Source organism: Staurois parvus, unplaced genomic scaffold (genome assembly GCF_062004578.1).
Source record: "Staurois parvus isolate SC_StPar_1 unplaced genomic scaffold, SC_StPar_1.0 ptg000198l, whole genome shotgun sequence".
Taxonomy (NCBI): domain Eukaryota; kingdom Metazoa; phylum Chordata; class Amphibia; order Anura; family Ranidae; genus Staurois; species Staurois parvus.
Genome location: NW_028317994.1, coordinates 935,921 through 951,286, shown reverse-complemented (window position 1 = coordinate 951,286; position 15,366 = coordinate 935,921). Strand labels below are relative to the sequence as shown.

At 39.7% G+C, this 15,366-nt stretch overlaps 1 protein-coding gene across 1 annotated transcript in view; it reads left to right on the top strand.

Moving 5' to 3' along the window:
• Positions 1 to 14,361, top strand: part of CAAP1 (caspase activity and apoptosis inhibitor 1) — a 42,956-nt gene extending 28,595 nt beyond the window's left edge. Inside the window, exons 5-7 of the mRNA XM_089678043.1 lie at positions 1,020 to 1,089; positions 6,209 to 6,270; positions 13,617 to 14,361. Of these exons, the coding sequence (XP_089534169.1) occupies positions 1,020 to 1,089; positions 6,209 to 6,270; positions 13,617 to 13,954 (470 nt within the window). The 3' untranslated portion in view covers positions 13,955 to 14,361. The remainder of the gene's footprint in view (positions 1 to 1,019; positions 1,090 to 6,208; positions 6,271 to 13,616) is intronic.
• Positions 14,362 to 15,366: the final 1,005 nt, after the last annotated feature.

The window sequence follows — 15,366 nt, the reverse complement described above, 5'->3', positions numbered from 1 at the left end:
AACCCTTTGTGAGCACAAGGTACAGAGGACTTTTAGCTCATTTGCTAAAGTATCTACGTTAATAAACACTAATAGAACCCATACACATCTGACAAATACTTCATTGCACATTTTTGGCTTGATGAGTCAACCATCTCATCTGCGAATACCTGCAGACACATTTGGGGATCAAGTGATAGAAAACCTTCTTCATGTGCTATCTTCAATCCTCTTCAATTGGTGTTGTTAGACATGTAGACACTATTGTCAGACATTTTAAATTTGGTTCTTGTTATAGCAACTAATTATGTTGTTTCTTTCATCCTTACATAGAACCTTAGAACCATGAAAGTCAATGGGAATCGAGTTATAGGGAATAGAAATTGTGCTTCCCTATCCATGAAAAATGCTATGTTCTTTTTACATTCAGTGAACCACTAATGTAAATGTCTATCCCGGGCTACCAGTGTAAAATTCTATTTGTTATCAAATGTGTTTTATAAATATAATTATGAAATTAAATGCTCTGAATCTCATGTATATATCTATATTAGTGAAAAAAATATCTGTAAACAGTTAATTGTGTTCCCACAACCTATATAAAACAGATGTAAAAATCTAGGTGCAGCAGTAGTTTTTTTTATTATTTCTAATGAACCACTAGGCCCTATAGACATGGGTACCATACTGTACACCAAGTCTTGTAAATACTGGCTGAACATCTAGGTGAAAGGATATACAGTATAAAGCCAAATGGGTTGGTTGACATGAGCACTTGTTGCTTCTTGGCAAAACAAAAATTCCAAGCAGCCTCAGTTTGCTTTGAAGTTGGTTAATTCTGCCAACTGGACCTCCTGGAGACAAGTTTGCTGATTGTGGCCCAGAAGTCCCTAAATTTGGTTTTAGAACTGCATTTTGTAGCATGCATTGCCACCTTTTAACAGCTGATCCTTGACAGCATTTATTATTAAAGTCTGATTTTTTTTTGGGGGGGGAGGGGTGTGCTTTTTTCACAAAATATTGTTTTCTCTTTGTTTTAGGTGACCATGGAGAAGACTCTGCAGCAGAAGAGGAAGGACATGCTAAATCCAGAGCAAGTATAAGCAGCCAGTATGTATAATTTCATCTCTTATTCCTTCTTTAAGGCATGTTTTTTTTTCCCATTCGGTCCACCCCACCCCCTTTCCCTCATGTAATGCTCTACTGTCTAGCACCACTATCACCAATAGTCCCTGCCAGGGCAGCTGTTCGAAACCACGGGGCCCCGTACAGCCAAACTGACAGGGCCCTACAAAAAAAAACACAGTTTACTACCATTATGAATGAACACAGTGAGCAATTGGTGCCAATCACTTGTTGTGTTCATTCAGGAAAGGAAGGGATTGGTAAATGTGACATATTTACCAGACCTTTCCCCCCCACTCTCCAGCCAAAAGAATCCAATTGTCTGCTTGCAGCTGCTGGAGGGAAGGAGAGGAGGGAAGCCAGCAGCACCGTGGGGGTACACAGTGGGGTCCTGGGAAGCAAGGGAAAATGTATGGTGCACAGGGGGGTGATAGGTGCAGCTGGGGGGTGGCAATTACTGGAACCGATCCCCTGTATGTCTCTCTCTACAGCAGCTGAAAGCCAGCGGTAGGTAGAGGAGAAGCTTTCAGCTGCTGCAGAGAGAGCCATTCATCGGTTACAGTAATTGCATCCCCCCCACTGTGCTGATCACTGTCCCTGCCCACATCCGATTCACCCAGCTGCCTGGGCCCCCCTGCTGGCCTGGGCCCCATACAGGAGGACTGGTGGTACCCCCTTATCTACAGCCCTGGTCCCTGCTTTGTCTATTTTCTGTATACATAGAAGTACAAGGGGTGGCAGGGGTTTATGGGGTCATGGGGAGGCAGTTTAGAGCTTACAATCTAGGAGGAGGGGTTGAGTGATACAAAAGGTAATAGCTTTGGGGGGGATGAGCTGATGGAGGAAAAAAAGGCAGTTTACTAGAACATGAATCATAATTTTTTATATCCAATCTACGTGTTGCATAATTGAATGGATCAGATGACTGGATTCTTATATTAAGACCACCTTAATTCACAAGCTAATTTCTTTCCTCGTCTTCTCAGCTAGCACTCTGTCTTTCCGATGCACCTACTTTCCCTTTTTGCCATTCTATTCCTTCTTTTTTTTTTTTTTTTTTTTTTTGGGTCTATTCCCCAACTACCAGAATGTAATGATTTTAACCTATGGACTGGACATATTGGTGGCAGCACCACATCTTTTAGAGCCTACAGCCCAAGATGTTACTTCTAGTATAAATATTCTCCCCAAATGGCAATGTTATGAATGATCTCCTTAAGAGGAATTTTAGTTTGTCCATAAAGGGTCTTGGTGTGTGCTATCAGGTAGCTAAAGGTTCCCTCCTTTCCCTATAGAAAAAAGGTTGCTTCTTAGGCATAGCAATGTTACCTTTCAAGTTTCCATGTTTATTTTTCATACTAGCATTGACTATTTTTGATGGCATTTATTATGTTGCATTGTTTTCATCTGACACTAGATGGCTCTAGAAGACTTGCTTTTATTAGTATCTGTTTATTCTGCTATGCTGTAAATTATAGGCCTACAGCAAGCTTTAAAGTATGGAATAGTGTGCAGAAAATAACACTCCAGGGACCTGAAAAGCAGATGGTCATGTTTCCCCTATTCCATCTCAGTTTGTGTGCAAGTAATAACATCTTGTACAAGTTATTGCCTATTTTTCCTGTTACAGAAATGATGGTCCTTGTAATGGCGAAGCTAAAAAGTGTTTGTTGGAAAAAAGGCGTGCTACATATTACTGCCTCAGAAGCTCAGCTCTAAGCAGACACCAAGAAAATGCAATGTATTATATAAAATTGAACAGCGCAGATTCTATGAGTTAATTTAAAATCCTATATAATATTTAGTAAATGATAAAACGTTCTACAGCCATATAACTGCTTCTTCACATCTCTAGGGCTTGTAATGCTTTTTTTGCAGCACTGCTCTGTGCATGCTGTACTACCTCTTCTTCTTTTTTTTTTGGTAAAAAATTGCTTCTTGTACATGAATTTGGGGTGCATTACTTTTCATTAGATTGGCTATTTTACTTATTATGTTGTTCGCTGTAGTAAACCATATCCACAGTAGATTTACTGTGACTGAGTGCCAGCTGCAGGCTCAGCAATGTAAATAAACATTGCGAGCTTGCCTCCGGGACTGTTTAAAAACATACACAGAGCATGATCTGGCTGTTCCTTCTCCCGGCAAAGTATGGAGAAAACACAGCCAGATCTGTTAGTAAAAGCAGCACATATTACACACATTAACTTGTTAGGCACACAGTTAACCCTCTGATTGCCCCTAGATGTTAACACCTTCCCAACCAGTGTCATTAGTGCAGTGAGAGTGTACAGTTTTAAATCTGATCACTGTATTAGTGTCACTATTGATGTCAGTGTCAGTTAGTCTACCTCCCAGCAAGGGTATGTTAGCGCCAGATTGCTTCCCACGCTATCACAGTCCCATTATAAGTCTGACAACCGCCAATACCAGTATAGCATCATAGCGTAAATTCCAGTATATACAGTGGGGCAAAAAAGTATTTAGTCAGCCATCAATTGCGCAAGTTCTCCCACTTAAAAAGATGAGAGAGGCCTGTAATTGGCATCATAGGTAAACCTCAACTATGAGAGACAAAATGAGAAAACAAATCCAGACAATCACATTGGCTGATTTGGAAAGAATTTATTTGCAAATTATGGTGGAAAATAAGTATTTGGTCACCTACAAACAAGCAAGATTTCTGGCTCTTACAGACCTGTACTTTCTTCTTTAAGAGGCTCCTCTGTCCTGCACTCATTACCTGTATCAATGGCACCTGTTTGAACTTGTTATCAGTATAAAAGACACCTGTCCACAACCTCAAACAGTCACACTCCAAACTACACTATGGTGAAGACCAAAGAGCTGTCGAAGGACACCAGAAACAAAATTGTAGACCTGCACCAGGCTGGGAAGACTGAATCTGCAATAGGTAAGCAGCTTGGTGTGAACAAATCAACTGTGGGAGCAATAATTAGAAAATGGAAGACATACAAGACCACTGATAATCTACCTCGATCTGGGGCTCCACGCAAGATCTCACCCCGTGGGGTCAAAATGATCACAAGAACGGTGAGCAAAAATCCCAGGACCACACGGGGGGACCTAGTGAATGACCTGCAGAGAGCCTGGACCAACGTAACAAAGGCTACCATCAGTAACACACTACGCCGCCAGGGACTCAGATCCTGCAGTGCCAGACGTGTCCCCCTGCTTAAGCCAGTACATGTCCGGGCCCGTCTGAAGTTTGCTAGAGAGCATTTGGATGATCCAGAAGAGGATTGGGAGAATGTCATATGGTCAGATGAAACCAAAATAGAACTGTTTGGTAGAAACACAACTCGTCGTGTTTGGAGGAGAGAGAATGCTGAGTTGCATCCAAAGAACAGCATACCTACTGTGAAGCATGGGGGTGGCAACATCATGCTTTGGGGCTGTTTCTCTGCAAAGGGACCAGGACGACTGATCCATGTGCAGGACAGAATGAATGGGGCCATGTATCTTGAGCTTTTGAGTGCAAACCTCCTTCCATCAGCAAGGGCATTGAAGATGAAACGTGGCTGGGTCTTCCAACATGACAATGATCCCAAACATACCGCCCGGGCAACGAAGGAGTGGCTTTGTAAGAAGCATTTCAAGGTCCTGGAGTGGCCTAGCCAGTCTCCAGATCTCAACCCCATAGAAAACCTTTGGAAGGAGTTGAAAGTCCGTGTTGCCCAGCGTCAGCCCCAAAACATCACTGCTCTAGAGGAGATCTGCATGGAGGATGGGCCAACATACCAGCAACAGTGTGTGCCAACCTTGTGAAGACTTACAGGAAACGGCTGACCTCTGTCATTGCCAACAAAGGATATATAACAAAGTATTGAGATGAACTTTTGATATTCACCAAATACTTATTTTCCACCATAATTTGCAAATAAATTCTTTCCAAATCAGCCAATGTGATTGTCTGGATTTTTTTTTCTCATTTTGTCTCTCATAGTTGAGGTCTACCTATGATGCCAATTACAGGCCTCTCTCATCTTTGTAAGTGGGAGAACTTGTACAATTGGTGGTGACTAAATACTTTTTTGCCCCACTGTATATCTTCGTTTCTAGACACTATACCTTTCACATAATTATTTATTTATTGTGGGGGGTTTTTTTTTGGGGGGGGGGGGGGTTACCATATACTTGTAGCAGAATACATTTTGGCCTAAACTTATGAAGAAATTTAATTTTTAATTTTTATTGGATATGTTTTATAACAGTAGAAAATATAGTTTTTTGTCTTTTTTGTTTTTTTTTAAAAAAAAAGACAGTGGTGAGCAAATACCACCAAAAGAAAGCTCTATTTGTATTTAAAAAAATTAGAGAAATTTAATTTGGGTACAGTGTTGCATGATCGCGCAATTGCCTGTTAAAGTAGCACAGTGCTGAATATAGCCAGAAATGCTGTGGTCATGAAGGGGGTAAAACCTTCCAGAAGTCAAGTGGATGGTGTAGTCTTTTTTGGTCCTTTTTGCGTGATGCTATAAAATCCTTGGTGCTACTTACAATCTGATCCTTAACCACACATATCCATGTTGCACTGAGCAGTAGCCTCCTACTATAAACTTTAACACTTAGCCAAAAAATATGCAGCCCTCTGAGAATGATTGCCACAGTAGTTACTACAGTTTTCAGGTTGATTGGTAACAGTGAGATCAAAATTGTCCTTTAAATGTCTACAGGTATCTTAAGAGGAGTTTGAGTATGAAAGAAGAATTGTTGATGAAAGTGGAGAAAACATGGTCTGCAGTATGCTTTAATATGTAAATGTTATCTTGATTCCAAGGAGATCCAGGAGACTTGAACAAATGCAAAAATATAGGACAAAGAAAACAAGAAAAGCACTTTTAGAAGTCTGCCTAGCAAAGATAGCAGAATGAGGTCCTACAAAAACGTTTGGCTGGCGGTGAACTGTGTTTATGTAAAGTGCAGATAATATAGCTTTATACATTGCCCATTTGGTATTGTGCTGGTGCATGTGCAATTTTGCCAGCACTTATTTTTAAATTCTACTAAAGGATTTAGTATATATAGGGTATACAGTCAGTACATTTTGTGTGATGTTTATCAAGTATGTATTCTTTGACAGACATGATAACGATTTAACATCTTCCTTAAGAGACAGTGTGGAGGATTTGGATGCAAAAACAGGTATGTGGAGCAATTTTATTGATTTCTATAGATAGCCCAATCTTTTTATGACATGGGCCACATCCCATACATGAATGAATAGAAAGATAGCAAAAATTGGGATTTTGAAGGCACCAAAAAACATATTATTAGACAAAAATAAAACTACAAAATGTATTATTTTTCATTAAAAACATGGCAACAGAAGGGTCTTTGGTCAAATATCAAAGCCACAGTGAAACACATAAACATGAACAATGCATGTAGACACCGTTGCACCATATTTTCTCCACTTGATTATGACTGTCTCCACTGTGTTCCATGGTATATCTAATGCCTTGGAAATTCTTTTGTACCCTGACTGATACCTTTTCACAATAAGATCCCTCTGATACTTTGGAAGCTGTCTGCAGACCATGGATTTTGCTGTAGGATGAAACTAAGAAAATGTCAGGAAAGACCTACTCAAACAGCTGAACTTTATTTGGGGTTAATCAGAGGCACTTTAAATGATGGTAGGTGTGTACTGACTCCTATTTAAGATCATTTTGAATGTGATTGAACACAGCTACATCCCCAGTTATAAGAGGGTGTGCACACTTATGCAACCACATTGTTTTATTTTTTTTATGTTTACTCCCCCCCCCCCCCCCCAAGAGATTTCAGTTTGTTTTTCATTTGAGTTGTACAGTTTATAGGTCACATGAAAGATGGAAAAAGTTCTGAAATGATTTATCTTTGTCTCATTTTTTTACATCACAGAAACCTGACATTTTAACAGGGATGTGTAGACTTTTTATATCCATTGCATCTTTAGATATAAGTAGTTGCATCCAAAATACAGTATATTAAAGCTGAACTTCAAGCAGATATAAAAGACACAAATTAGAGCAGCTCTGTATTCATGTATGCATCATTTACTGTAATAAACTGCAAATCGTGTAAGTGCCTGAATTGGAAATGTCTGCTTAATTTTCCACATGCGTTTTGTAGCTCCTGCATTCAAAGTGGCCCCCAAGGCCACAGTCACATCCTTGATTAAGTAGAGCAGCCACAGTTTCTACTCTTTAGGGCATCCTGCTAGTACATGCCTTTAGGTTGGTGTCATGTCCTGGGGTGTTCCTGCTTTTATATATAGATTCAGGCTCCCTGGCAGTTGAGTGTATTCTGGCAGCTGTGGATCCTGCTGTCGGAATACAGTGTTCCAGTGGGGTAATTCTCTATTCTATTCCTCTATTCACTTCATTTTTATGGATAGAGGAATCTATTCTTTTTTATTTTTCCACCTGCTGCACCTTACTGTGTAAACCAGTTTATCAATCCTTGCAGCATACCAATGTTTAAATATAAATGGCTTCCCTTATTTTCACCTGGTGATCCAGTCAGTAACACACTTCCTATCTCAGTGTGACTCCGCTCTTAAAGGAGGACACCTTTGGACAGCAGCACTGTCAATCTGGGGTAAGGGTAGTGTTATATGTACTAGCAGATTTAGATGGACTTGGCAAACAAATTAAAGCTGAACTGCAGCTAACACTTTTAAGCTGTTACAGAAAGTTTTTTTTTTTTTGGTGGGATAAAGGATTTAGATAAAGAAGGAGCATTATAAGCACCCCAATCAGTGTTAAATGGTTTGTCTATTAACCACTTGCCCTCCAGAGGATTTACCCCCCTTCCTGACCAGGCCATTTTTTGCGATATGGCACTGCGTTACTTTAACTGACAATTGCACAGTCATGCAATGCTGCACCCAAATGAAATTTACGTCCTTTTTTTCCCACCAATATAGCTTTCTTTTGTTTGGTATTTGATCACCTGTGCGTTTTTAATTGTTTGCACTATAAATAAAAAAAGATCAACAATTTGGAAAAAAAAACCCAATATTTTTGACTTTTTGCTATTAATGTCCAGTAAAAAAATTAAAAAAATCAAATTTCATCATAAATTTAGGCCAAAATGTATTCTGCTACATGTCTTTGCTAAAAAAAATCCCAATGCATGTAAATTAATTGATTTACGTGAAAGTTATAACTTTTACAAATAGTGGTATATACTGGAATTTTTTTTACTAGTAATGGCAGCGATCAGCGACTTATAGCGGGACTGCGGCGGGCATTCTGACACTGGGGGAAACTGACTTGGTATCACTGACATCCCCAGTGACACCAATACAGTGATCAGTGCTAATAAAAAGCACTGACACTGTACTAATGGCACTGGGCAGGAAGGGGTTAACATCTGGGGCGATCAAAGGGTTAACTCTGTTCTGTTTCACTATGGGGGCTGTGTGTGTTTGCTTCCCTGTAAGCACACTGCTTCGTATGCAGAACCATACAAAGCAATGTGCAGGAGCTGACCGGGGAGAGATCTGTGTTGTGTATACACAAGTCTCTCCCCCGTTGGCGATACTGGGCGATCATGGAGTAATCACCGGCCAGGACCCAGTGATTGACAACCAAGGCCGCGAATGGCGGCGCAGGTAAGGCACGCGCACCCCCTAACCGGAATTGTAAAATCACGTGTGTGTATATATAATATGATTTTGTTCACCCGTGCTGCCCTGTAGCAGCATTTCTGTTAAAGGACATTAAAGCTGAACTTTACCCATAACAGTTTGATAACCTTTTTGTTGAAGCCCAGAGCAGTTACTTCCTAAATGGAAACTCTCCCCCTCTCCTTGGTCTCAGAAACTATGGGGTTGATTCACTAAAACTGAAGATAGAATAATCTGGTTCAGCTGTGCATGGTAGCCAATCAGCTTCTAACTTCAGGTTGTTCGATTAAGCTTTGACAAAAAATCCTGGGCGCTGACTGGTTTCTGTGCAGAGCTGCACAAGATTTTGCACTCTCCAGTTTTAGTAAATCAACTCATATATTTCACTTTCTTCAAATAAAATATGCACATTTCCAGACTTGTGTGTCTTTGCTCCATTAGAGGAAGGCTCAGAGAAGCATTACAGTGCTGAAGTTCACAGGCTGCCCATAAGGGAGAAAGTAGAGCACCAGGTGAAAATAAAAGAAAAAAAGCCTAAAAAAACTAACGCAGCCACAACATCAAATAACTGGTAAACTGCAGTATAATAATTCATTGATTTTGTGTTTGATACAGCTTTTGATATTTATTAGTAAACTAAACTGTTAGTATTGCTGCTGTTTGCATTAACTGATTCTGTTACAAAAAAAAATGCTGCTGGTGTGTCTGAAGGCCTTTCAGTATTGGAAAACCTCAAACTAATCAAAAAATGTCACCATTTCAGAGAAATAGTTGTCATTTTATGCAAATACATATAGTTAGATGATGTATGTGTGGTTTTCTTCATAATTAAAAGAGCAGAATAAAATAGATAGGAGGATACACATAAATAAGCACAGCTTATGATTACCAGTTAGGTGGCTGGCCACGTTCCTGTCTTAGATGCTGATTTTACAAGCATAGTAAAAGTTTTACTGATTTATGAGCTAATAATTATATGTTGCTAGTGTTTAATTTTATAATGTTTACCTTGATAATACTGATGGGCTGACAAATGGGTGGAATAATTATTCAAATGTCTGTGAGTGAATAATCAGGGCTGTCATCTCCTGCATGTAAATAATGTCTTGACATTAGCAGAGCTTAGCTTTGGTGAGCAAAATACAAGAATATCTTCTGTTTGATGTATTAAGCTAAAAGTACATAGTTTAGATGTACTTTGTAAAGCAAACTTTTTAGATGTTCAAACTGTTTTTCTCTTTTAGAAGTGTTTCTGAAGATATAAGTAACAAACAAATCTGTATATTACCTAAATAGATAAATATATGTACATTATGTGTATATATACTATGTATGTATGTATATGTATGTGTATATATATATATATATATATATATATATATATATATATATATGTGTGTGTGTGTATATATATATATATATATATATATATATATATATATATATATATATACACAAACACACTATATTGCCAGAAGTATTGGGACACCCCTCCAAATCATTGCATTCAGGTGTTCCAATCACCTCCATGGCCACAGGCGTATGAAATCAAGCATTTAGGCATGCAGACTGTTTCTATAAACATTTTGTGAAAGAATGGGTCGCTCTCAGGAGCTCAGTGAATTCAAGCTTGGTACCGTGATAGGTTGCCACCTGTGCAATAAGTCCATCTGTGAAATGTCTTTGCTACTAAATATTCCACGGTCAACAGTTAGTAGGTCACGTAAAATGAAAGAGCAAGGGTCAGCACATGCTGTAGTGCACAGTGCTCAGAAGTCACCAACTATCTAAAGAGTCAATAGCTAAAAATCTCCAAAATTTGTGTGGCCTTCAGATTAGCACAACAGTGCGTAGAGAGCTTCATGGAATGGGTTTCCATGGCTGAGCAGCTGCATCCAATCCTTAAATCAAGTGCAATGCAAAGCAAGTGGTGTAATGCAAGCCACCACTGGACTCTAGGGCAGTGGAGATGTGTTCTCTGGAGTGACAAATCATGATTCTCTGTTTGGAAATCTGATGGACGTGTCTGGCTTTTGGCGGTTGCCAGTAGAACGGTACTTGCTCGACTGCATTGTGCCAAGTGTAACATTTGGTGGAGGGGGGATTATGGTGTGGAGTTGTTTTTCAGGTGTTGGGTTTGGCCCCTTAGTTCCAGTGAAGGGAACTTTTAAGGCGTCAGCATACCAAGACATTTTGGACAATTTCATGCTCCCAACATGTAGGAACTTTTAGGGATGGCCCCTTCCTGTTCCAACATGACTGTGCACCAATGCACAAAGCAAGGTCCATAAATTCAGGGATGAGTGATTTTGGGGTGGAGGAACTTGACTGGCCTGCACAGAGTCCTGACCTCAATCTGATAGAACACCTTTGGGGTGAATTAGAGTGGAGACTGCGAGTCAGGCCTTCTTGTCCAACATCAGTGCCTGACCTCACAAATGCGCTTCTGGAAAAATGGTCAAACATTCCCATAGACACACTCCTAAATCTTGTGGAAATCCTTCCCAGAAGGGTTGAAGCTCTTTATAGCTGCAAAGAGTGGGCCAGCTCAATATTGAACCCTATGGACTAAGACTGGGATGCCATGTGTGTGTGTGTGTGTGTGTGTGTGTGTGTGTGTGTGTGTGTGTGTGTGTGTGTGTGTGTGTGTGTGTGTGTGTGTGTGTGTGTGTGTGTGTGTGTGTGTGTGTGTGTGTGTGTGTGTGTGTGTGTGTGTGTGTGTGTGTGTGTGTGTGTGTGTGTGTGTGTGCGTGTGCACACGGCTAATGTGTAAGGTAAAGTCTACAGGCTTGGAAAATCTGTGTGTAAATGGATAGAAAACTGGCTAAAAGATCGTATTCAGAGAGCAGTGGTTAATGATTCATACTCTGAATGGTCTAGGGTCATCAGTGGTGTACCCCAAGGTTCAGTGTTGGGACCCTTACTTTTCAATATATTTATAAACAATATAGGGTCTGGGATTAAAAATACCATTTCAGTCTTTGCAGATGACACCAAGCTGTGCAGTGGAATAACGTCCTTACAGGATGTCTTCAACCTACAAGCTGACCTCAATGCACTGTTTAATTGGGCGACTATGTGGCAAATGAGGTTTAATGTTGATAAATGTAAGGTTATGCACTTGGGGGCTAAGAATATGCATGCATCATACATACTAGGGGGAGTACAACTGGGGGAATCATTGGTGGAGAAGGATCTGGGAGTTCTGGTAGATCACAAGCTTTGCAATGCCAAGCTGCGGTTTCTAAAGCAAGCAAAATCTTGTCTTGTATTAAAAGAGGTATAGACTCCAGAGAGAGAGATATCATTTTACCTCTGTACAAATCATTAGTAAGACCTCACCTGGAATATGCAATTCAGTTTTGGGCACCAATTCACTAAAAGAACATTGGCGGACTAGAGAAAGGTACAGAGAAGGGCAATCAAACTGATAAGAGGCATGGAGGAGCTCAGCTATCAGGAAAGATTAGAGGAACTGAATTTATTCTCTCTTGAGAAGAGAAGATTAGGGGGGATATGATCAACATGTATAAATACATCAGTGGGTCATATAGTGAACTCGGTGTAGAGCTATTCACCCTGGGGTCATCACAGAGGACAAGGGGGCACTCTTTATGTCTGGAGGAAAAGAAATTTAATCTCCAAACACGGAAAGGTTTCTTCACAGTGAGAGCTGTGAAAATGTGGAATAGACTCCCTCAAGAGTTGGTTCTGGCCAGTTCAGTGGATTGGTTAAAAAAAAAAAAAAGCCTGGATTCTTTTTTGGATACACAGAATATAACTGGATACTAACATTTTTAGGTAAAGTTGATCCAAGGAAAATCCGATTGCCCCTCGGGGGATCAGAAAGGAATTTTTTTCCCAGCAGGAGAAAATTGGATCATGCTTTGCTGGGTTTTTTTTTTGCCTTCCTCTGGATCAACTGTGGGTATAGGAGTATAACTTTTTTACTGGAAGGACTTTTGTCTTTTTTCAGCCAGACTAACTATGTAACTGTGTGTGTGTGTGTGTGTGTGTGTGTGTATATGTGTGTGTATATATATATATATATATATATATATATAAACACACACAAACACAGTATGTGCCTTTATGAATTAAAAATAGAATTTCTAACTGTCGATAGGAATTCCTTCTAAACATTCAGTAAGACAGTGTTTTTGAATTTTAATCTGTTTATTAGACACATGGTCTAGACTTTAAGGACTCATTCACACTATTGCTTTACCGTACACATTCATTGTACATGGCACCCTGGTGCGTTTTACATTAGGAGCCAAGTCACTCACATGGCAATTTTATCTGGACAATTGCTATGCATTATTATTTTACCATTATGCATGTAAAACACCCCAGTGGACCTCACGTGTGAATCCAGTCTAAAGTCCTATCTTTCATTTTAGCCCTCTAGATTTTCTCTTTACTGTTCTGTGCAGCTGAAGGGTACTTGGTATTAGGCATTTGGTCATACACATCCTTTGCTTGCCCAGATTTCGGTACAGGGATACACATAAAAATTACCATTGGTGACCATTTTTGCTGACCCTTCACCCTTGACCCTTTCTATAGTTTTATCTGGCAAGTTTTGACTTGATTGGCAGTCTTAACTGCACATGCATTTTTCTACTCTTGCACTTCTAGTATCTCTGCTTTTCCTTTCTAGTGACTTGCACTTTACACACTTTTTTTTGCTTTTGCACTCCTATTCTTCAATAACCTTTTAGTCTTATACAGCAGATACTGTGCATCGTGCATCATTCAACCATGTTTTCTCAATTAGAAAATCAAGCTGTAATTCTAATATAGATTATCTCCAATTTTGTCTAGTGTTGGGGAACACATAAGAAACAGACTACTTTTTTATCTTTTACAGGAAAAGGAGAAGACTATGATGCTCTTAGCATTAATGCGGATACCTATGATAGTGACATAGAAGGGACAAGCTTTGAAGAACGTAGCCATGACCCATCTGTCACAACTGCCACAAAAGTAACTGGAGAGCCTGATGACCTTGTGATGGATATTGAAAAAAGCGTCAATGAAATTCTTGGCCTGGCTGAGCCAATAGCTGAAGAGACGCCCCCTGGACCAGTTGCTGTACTCCCAGAGGACATACAACCATCAGCACAACAGCTTGAGCTGCTTGAACTGGAAATGAGAGCTCGTGCTATTAAAGCCCTTATGAAAGCTGGTGATGTGAAGAAGACATGATATAGCACAAATTGTTTACAACCATTTCTTATTTAAGTTTAGTTTTAACCAATACAATTGAATGTTTAAATCTAAGTGTTTTTTTTTTTGTTTTTTACTCGCTGCCATATTAATAGGAATCTAACATTAGCAAGTTGTTCACATTAGCAAGCTGCCTTTGCTGACCAAACCTAATGAAAGTGAACCTGCTAACTGGCTATCTATACCTTCTGAGACATCTTCAGAACACCTAGGCTGCATACTTGTATCAGGGCAATGACTCAGATAGTATTGAAACCATTAGATGTGTATTACAGCCAAGTATCCTATATTTTCCGGTTTCCTCTAAAAAAAAAAATGACAGTCTTTTCAGTGAAAAATAATCAATAAACTTTTTAAGAATAAAAAGTAATTTAAATCATATCAAACATTTTTGGTTCTCGTATTCCTTTTCCTTACTACTATATATTATAACATCTGACGTACAGTATTGCTTTTACTGTGCACTAGAAATAAACATTGATTACTTGGTTATAAGTAAAAGTGCACTTTAAATTTAATACAGTTACAATTTAAGTATAATACAGAAACCGTTGGGTTATACTGCCAGCTAAACAAGGTTAGGACACTGGCAAACAGAAAAATTGTAACTTGGTCAACATATAATCCCTTCTGTCTCCCACTGTCTCATTTTTTGCTAGTGTCCTATTAGGTTTTATGTCTCCTCAGGTCTACTTAAATAGTCCGTTTTTTGCTAGCCTTTCTTTCTTTGTTATGGTCCTGGGATGTTCCTATACTCGGTTTTCAGTCTGTGTTCTTTCGGAACAGACATTTGTCTGAGTTTCTCACAGTGAGTTGGTTCCCTGGGTTGGAGTCGCAGATCTTCACCTCTAGGAAATCCTACTTGTGACAGGACAGGTGACCTGGTCCATGCACTGTTCTACTCTTATTTGAGTCAGGGCATTGACATCTGGCGCTACTAACCTACGCACTGAAGGGAGTGGTTTGCATAGTTGGGTGCTCTTCATCCCCCTAGAGGTGGCCAGTTGACATGATAAGCATGTTCCTGTTGCAATTATTGTGGTATTAGCGCAAGTTTGAAGACTTGTATACCTCTGTGATATTATTTTAATAAAAAGCCAGCTTTACAGGGGTTAAGGAAGTTTGCTCTACTCCACACATCCAATGGCACCTTAATGTTTCCACACAAATGTTGAAAGGCTTAACAAGGGGGGGATGGGGGGCATTCATAAACTTGAAACAAGTTGTTATAGATAACAGGAAGTGAGAAGTGAGACTTTCAGAGGAGGGATGTGCAGTGTGGAATGAGCCACACTGTAGAACACTGCATGGGCGTGAGTTTTACCACTCCAGACCTGATCTGACAGCCACTGTGGAGGTGGAGGAGAATCACCAAATTCTTCCTGCATTGT